This window comes from Diachasma alloeum, unplaced genomic scaffold (assembly GCF_001412515.2).
Source record: "Diachasma alloeum isolate Michigan unplaced genomic scaffold, Dall2.0 Dall_scaffold_01437, whole genome shotgun sequence".
Taxonomy (NCBI): Eukaryota; Metazoa; Arthropoda; class Insecta; order Hymenoptera; family Braconidae; genus Diachasma; species Diachasma alloeum.
In genome coordinates, this window is record NW_021681535.1 from 73,096 (window position 1) to 80,847 (window position 7,752).

Here is a 7,752-nt window from a genome sequence, read left to right on the forward strand (position 1 = left end):
TAATATCACGTTATTTCTGATGAGCTTGTGATTGTTCATCTGAAAAAGCATGCCATCTTCACATTTATTCGATTGTTTTTTCGCTCAAATCACGATGCCATCGGACCTGTCAAATCATTATTGAGGTTAAGTATACTGGGATTGAGTAATTGGAGATGAACCTGAGATTGAGCAGTGGCCATTCAACTAAAGCCCGGCGAAGCGTTTCGCGTAACAGTCTAACGCTGGGCTGTGAGCGCGTGACGCGGCTCAACCTCGGGTACATGTGACGCGCGTGAAGTTTATCCCAAGCTGGGGCGGAGTGGCGTATTTCTAGCTGGGATACGGGTTCCGAGCCGAGCTCGAGCGGCGTGATTTCTACCCGGGGCTCGCGCTCACCCGAGTTGCGGCTGAATCCCCGGTTGAATTTCTACCCGGGTATGGAGTCGAGTAATAGGAGATATTGGCATAAAAACGATGTGTGTATGCAGGGTATTCCATTTGAAACAGTGCAGCTTGATATGTTTTGTGTATTAGGAAGCGGGAGACAATAAAATTGTTCAAATATAAGTTGTTGAGTTCGGGGAAGGGGGAATTCAATACGGATAGAATCTAGACCTCCATTGCTTATGTCTCTATGCTGCGAGCATGAAGTCAGTTTTGTTAAATGGCAACAACATTTTTCACCCCTACAAAAGTTGTATATCTTGCCGAGAGAAGCTCAACCATACCATATTTTCCGATGAAGTCATCGTTTTCACATGAATAATGATATAAATCTTGAATTAAACCAAGCTATTGATCACAAAACCAAGAATGAATCTTTCAATTCCTTCCAAATTAATAATAAATGACCAATCATCTCATATTAGTCGTAAATTTCCCTGAGTGCGCTTAATCGTTAGCTCGGGAGTATTGCCTGTTCGATACACATACTTCCAATAACCGTACACCATCGGAACTGCCTTAATCCCGGGAAAAAATGATGATTCCGCATCGTAGTTTCGTATTTTAATTACCCCCTTCGGTGGAAATTTTTTTTCTTTTCTCCGTCTAATATATACAAAAATTGGAGTGCGCTCTGATTTGCGCAAAATTAATCTTTGTCAAACTTTTCCTCCACTTTCTCTTTGTTTTTCATCGGCTTTTTTTTCACCTTCAAAAGGTTCCCATTTATGAAGAAATTAACTATTTGCCGATCTTTTGGAAGCAAAAAAATGAAGAAATTGAAAGGCGATGAATGAAAAAACAAAATCACTTCTAAATAGAAGGAAGCTGACCTCCACTTTGATTTTTGAAAACTGTAAAAGATGTCACGTTGACTGAAAAAAAGCAAATAATCAATGCCGAATTTCCAAATTTTTAACTTTCCGATTTATATCGGATAGTTATTGTAATGGACCCAAAAGTTGAAACCGGAAATTTTATATTTTCAGGTTTCATGACCTCTAGAAACTTTCTATGAAGTTTTTAGGAGGATGTTCGTGTGTGTGTGTGTGTGTTTATCGTTAGAACACTTTAAATATTCTTATCTCCTTCAAATCAGCTGAAGATCGCGAACCAAGTTCTTGGGAGCCAAGAACTTCTAAATAATAACAAGCTAATGAAAAATACATTTCGCGCCATTTTGATTAGAAAGGTAATCAGAATGTGATTGTCTCTACTAAGCATATGTCATTATAAAGAATTGTTTATATACCATTATAGATTACAGAAGCAATTCCAATATGATTTTTCTTATGGAGCATTAATGTGGTGGATAAATATTATTGATGTCAACTTCATTTTTCGGTTTCATTTTAAAAATACATTTTGGGCCATACTTTTCATTCAATTTCTACTCCTTCACCTGCATTGTGAGCAAAAAAATCCGAAAAATTGGTACATGTGGAGAAACCAAATTTTTAGTTTTTAAATTCTAGAAAATTTTCGTAATTTCCTGATTGTTTTCCTGAAATAGTGAACTTTTACTGAAAAATTTGGAGGGGGGTGGGTGGACCGTGCATTGAGAATTCACAACCAAGAAAATTGAGAACCCCACCTCAAATTTTTCAGTTCACAATTCTCTATCTCCCTTAGTTCTGGAGATATCCTTGAAAAACTTACCAACGAACTAAGTCGTCTACGGGAGGGGTTGTACTGATTTCGGTTTAGACTGGTTAGCGGGGACATGTAAACATTAATAAATTCTGAAAGCAGAGAATGATTGCAAATCGTTGGGTAATCTATGGTACACCGATACCACAGGCCATCGATTAAATTTGAATATACGTAATTAATAAAAAATTTTATATATTTTTTTTTGGGACTCTCCACTAACTACGTCCTCGTCGTGAGTCCCGGGGTAAAAATTTTTAGTCTATTGGATCTCTCCAAGACTGTGAAAGACTAAAATCAGTCTGCCTGGGTCTTCCGTAATCGGTTTCGCGTCTCGGAGTCTTTGGTGAGAGACTCGAGTCTATCTGAATCTTTGCCAACACGGTAGAGACTAGAGTCTCTCATTGAAAGATAGGGACTTAGAATTTTCGGGACTGATAATCAGGATCTCGCTAAAATTAATTATTGATTCATTAATTGTTAATTAAATAGACACTGGAGCAAGTATAATATAGTACAAAGGATGGTGGGGGGGGGGGATAATAAATTGGACGACGGAGCAAGATAAGATAATCTGGTGATCGCGGGTGATGGACGAATTATATCGTGGGTTAAAATGGAATGAGTGGTGAACTAAATGACAGGCTAATTAGCTAGTGGGGTAAAACGGGAAGGTGAGGTAGAATGGAACAGCCTGGACCATGAGTGAATTTGGGCCGGGGGGAGGTGAAATAGGACAACAAAGTGAATTGGTCGGCGCACTAACCTGGCTATGGGGTAAAATGGGATAGCGGGATAAGATGGAATAACGGGTTGAGGCGGATCCGCTTTAAACCCTTATTCTGTCTTACTCCTTTATCCCATTATCAATTCACCTTGTTGTCCTATTTCGTCGCCGGTCAAATTTGACTATCGTCTAATTTGCTAGGCTGTTTCATTGTACCCCACCATCCTGTTTTACCCCACCCTCATATTAGCCAGACTCACCCATTTTACCCCGCTATCGATTTTACCCGATCATCCCACTAAACACCCGTATTTAATTTACCTGCCGCCCAATTTACCCCTCCGGCTAATTAGCCTGTCATTTAGTTCACCCCATTTTACCCCACAATCTGAGCAGTGAATAGCATTCTCGTCCTGTTTACTCGGAAATTCAATTCTACACTCGACCATCTAATTTCATTCCATCATTCAATTTACCCAACCATAAATAAAAAAATTAGAAAAGTAAATTGAAAAAGTACAAAAATTGAAAAATTAAATTAATTCGCTTTCGGATTCAACCCCTACTCCAAGTCACCCCGTTATCCCATTTACCCCACTGTCGGAGTAACTCACCGTTCCGGCTTACTTTATGGGTTCATTTAACCGCTATCCCATTTTGCCCCACTCTAACTAACCTGCTTTCCCGTTTTACCCCACGAGTAAATGGCACAACTGCTTTCCATTTTACCCCGCTGTCCAGTTGGTTCACTCCACCCCAGTATCCCATTTTGCCCCATTTAATTCCAGTTTCCCTTATCATGCGCCCCTCTCCGTTATCCCATATTATCCCACTGTTCACCTTCGTCAATGCTTCCCCTATCTTCTCCCTCTCAATAATTGCGCATATCAAGCGAAAACAAATTTGACTCGCCACAAGCAGCTGTATAGCGCAGAAGATACCGGGGTAACCTGCGATCACTGAAGCTAAGCAGTAGCGAGTTGGGTTAGTAAAAGGATGGGTGACCGAAAGGGAACACGGCGGATCGACCGGGAGGGAACATCTGGAGAACCGCTGAACCGATTTCTTTTTTTTTGTTTTATAATTGTTCAATTTGTGAATTAACTACATTAATATTTTCAATTATTTTCCAAAAATGAAATTGAAGGAGTTATTAGTGATTAATTAATTATTGAGATACGTAAGGGACGCGGAGCCTCTCGCCGAGAGACGCTCGGTAGCAGTCTCTCGGCAGTCTTGCTGCATCTCCCACGCAGAGTCTCTCAAAAGTATGGCTACTGGCGCTGAGCCATACTCTCTCATAGACGCAGACGCGAGTCTTGCAGACCCCAAAAAGACTCAAATTTTTCATCCCGGGGTCCTGGGTCACGCCAAGAGTTGGTGAGGATTGAATTCTTCACCAGTAACTATTGGTTCCTTTAAAAACTTGGTTATCTCATTGATAGAAAATAATTTTAATTCTTTAAAATGAATGTATATCCATATGAAATTAAATTTATTGTATAGTCGTAAGAAGGTACGACGAAGTTGAAGAAGGAACACCTCATATCCATTGAAATTTACTGTAAAAAACTGATGGATATAATAAGAAATGATCACAACAATAGTTCACTCATGACCCCACGACTTATACGTTTTGCAGCAAAGTAGTACATAGTACTTTTGATGATATTCGAATTATACCAATCATTATCAAACCATTTTAAAGATGGTTTTGAATACTAAAGGTCGAACAAATGAATTGACCCGGCAAACTATGTTTTACCACTAATTTCTGGATATACAACCGCCCCCCCCATGTATAAAGATTCCGAAGAGGACCGATTTTTCGGTCTGCTTCAGACCGACTTTTTTTGGATGCATAGTGCATCTTCGCGCATGCGTAAGTATGGGTGTATCTCCCAAAAAAATTTCAAATAGAATTAAAAAAAAAAATACGTGTGATTTATGACTTATTTCCCAGAATACTGCATTGTAATCCAGTGATTCGAGGCGGACGAAAAATTGCAAAATTGAAGATATTACAATCTTTTCATTTGAAGTGTTACACATAGCTATTCGACTTTCATAATAACATTTTAATTTTCTCTGTTCCGTTCCTAAACTTTTCAACGCCAAAAAACTGAAGTGTAAAATCACATGATCCTACTGCATAGCCAATAATACTGTGAAATAAGATACTGCAGTCTTCACCACCTGCAATAAATTGGCAAAAAAGTTATAAGTTCAATAGAAATGATGGAAAAGAGGGAATTCATCATCTCACCACAGCAAAAGTATTCATGTTCATAGGAATCAGGGTTCCAGCAGTCAAAATCACTGGACTTTGAGCTCTCATAAGCATCAGAGGTATAGTTTTACGCGTCTTAAGAGAAGCGTCATACCACTTCGAGTTTGTCCTAAATTTTTAAATGCAGTTAATTTCATAAATCATGGAGGAATAATCTGAGCATACAGAGTCTTCATGAGGTTAAAACTGGCGTCCATCACTCGCTGCGCCAGGAAACACTCGACGAAAAGATGCAACAGCTGGCCTGCCAGGCTCACAGCAAATTTGAGAAGTTTCTCCATATCGCGCATATTTTTCGCCATCAGCATTGTTTAATTCAAGTCAGTGATATGAGGTAAAATCATCTCAATGGATTTATTAAAATTTGACTTTTTTACCTGTACACCGGTTGCGCTCAATATGAACATGTTGAGTCCAATGATTCCGAAGAAGGACCAGAGGTAAATCTGTCTGATGTGTTCTGCAAAACTTTACATTCGATTTCTATTACAATGAGAAATTCATCAAAAGAAATTAGTAGTTTTCGATACGAGTGCATAAAGTACCGTTCTGATCCATGTTAGGTAGCACTGTGAGCCTTGCACGGGTCAGAATCAGTACATTTCGACGCTAGGCCGTGAGGAACTTTTCGAGTTCTGTAATCATATCAGGTAGAAAAGTTATTCACGGCCGTGTATTTTACGTCATTGGGTATTTTCAAATGCCAGCGATCTTCGCGAGAAATCTCTAAGTTCGTTCTTCGCATTAAATCGAGATGTTATCATCATTGTGACAAATGCTAGTGAAGCTGAAATTGAAGTTTAACCCTCCAGTGGTCGCGCTATGGTCTGAACGCCACCGTTTTTGTTATTTTCATGATATCTCTAGAAATATGATGAATTACGCTCTGCCTATTTAAGAGTTCCTCAAATGATATGTTCTGATGAGATTAAACACGGTAGGGTTGCCCTGCACTGACAAGTTTTTTCTCAATTAATTTTTTTGTCGAGCGCGATAGCGAGAATGAGCGCAGCGCTCACCGTGCGACCACTCTCGTAGTGGAAATTCGACGAGCGGTGTTGTCGACCCTCGTGGTAGTCCCAAGCAGCGTGTGCGGAGTGGGGGGTTGCTGGCCGGTGATATGTTTATAGTATCGGATGGCTCTGGCAACGCTGCGCTCGAGAATGTACGGACGGCGCAGCGCTTACTCCGCGCCCAACGACATCCGACGAAGACGTGCAACTGCAGGAGGGTTAAACTAGTCTCAAGAAGGGGGACGAGAGAGATCACAATTGAACGAGGCAATTTCAAATGCCAGCGATCTTCGTGAGAAATCGCCAAGTTCGTTCTTCGCATGAAATGGCGATGTTACCATCATTGTGACAGATGCTAGTGAAGTTGAAATTGAATTATATTGTTTTGGGCCGAAAACCGCGATTTTAACGTCGCTTCGCTCGATTAAATCGTGATCCATCGGGCTTAGTGCTGAAAAGTATATTTGCTCGATTTATGATCCTTCTCCTATTTTCCACTTTTTATACTCACGAGACCGAAGCCACACCGAAACAAGGCCGAGACGAAACGAGAAGATCGAGATACGCGGTAGCGTATCGGCCAAGAAAAGTTTTGAAACTCGCCGCTTGCTACCGGGTATCTGTACATGAAGCAACTAACCCCTCCACTACCTTCGAAACACATTTATTGAATAAAATGAAAACGTGATACCCTACGAAAAAAATAGCCTGAGTTACATCACATAAATCGGCCACGAGCTTTCCATTGATATCACTATTTTCTTTTTCGACTCAATATTAAGGAAATTATGCGCATAGCAACGGGATCATATCCACATTCTTGCATTTCACATTATCTCTGAGTACTATGGTTGAACTGAGGAGATTGTGGTCCTCAAATTTACCCCCACTTTTCCCAATCCCTACTACAATCGTTGCCTCCCACCTCTGACACTCAGGGCTATAATCTCCTCAGTCCGACAGTAAGTGTGAGATTTCGTTTTCGAAGTTGGTAGTAGTGCGCTCCAACCTCACGCGCAGAGGAGGGAGATTTGAATAGCGCATTACTCTTTCTCTCTCCTTCTTGAATTCTACTGATTTGCATTTTTTGAACTCATTATCGACTTATTGTAAAAATTAATGAAAAATTGATGAACAAGATCATATAGCGCTGTATATTGCATAGAAATTTTTCTCCTATCCTCGATTAATTTAGATTTTCAACTCAGTCCGTGAATAACACGTGCGCGAGTTTATTTCTGAGGTTATTTTACGCGGGTAATTTGAACATTTGATTTTCTCATGAAATTCTCAAATCGAATCGGAGCATGAATTATAAATAAATGTAGGAAAGAAATACCTTGAAATCTTTGGCTTCCGGATGGATGCCGCGTTCGGATTCAGCGTTGCGCCGACGTTTCGCAAACATTGCAGTCTGCATCTTCAGGGCTATGAGCTCCGATTCTGAGCTCCGATGTCTAGGGGTAGTCCTTATATGCCTTCCCTTGTGGTGGTTGGGGAAGGGAAAGGGGAGGGGGGTGGTCAGCCAATCATATATTTTTAATTGATCAGCTGGTCAATTAAAAAAAAGTGAACCCCATTTGGAAAACCGTCCTCCCGGTTTTTTAATTGACCAGCTGATCAATTAAAAATATATGATTGGCTGA

At 40.2% G+C, this 7,752-nt stretch overlaps 2 protein-coding genes across 3 annotated transcripts in view; both read right to left on the minus strand.

The window, feature by feature from the left end:
• The window catches only part of LOC107046491 (alpha-tocopherol transfer protein), a 34,497-nt gene that overhangs the window by 11,255 nt on the left and 15,490 nt on the right, over positions 1–7,752 (minus strand). The gene's annotated exons all lie outside the window — the stretch shown is intronic.
• Positions 4,949–7,752, minus strand: part of LOC114841632 (putative odorant receptor 85d) — a 24,149-nt gene continuing 21,345 nt past the window's right edge. Inside the window, exons 6-9 of one of the 2 annotated variants that reach the window (XM_029126691.1) lie at positions 5,471–5,561; positions 5,259–5,368; positions 5,070–5,202; positions 4,949–4,999 (exon numbers count right to left, since the gene is read on the minus strand). In XM_029126691.1, coding sequence (XP_028982524.1) covers positions 4,949–4,999; positions 5,070–5,202; positions 5,259–5,368; positions 5,471–5,561 — 385 coding nt within the window. Of the gene's footprint in view, positions 5,000–5,069; positions 5,203–5,258; positions 5,385–5,459; positions 5,562–7,752 lie in introns of both variants that reach the window. The other variant, XM_029126690.1, reaches the window with a different exon arrangement.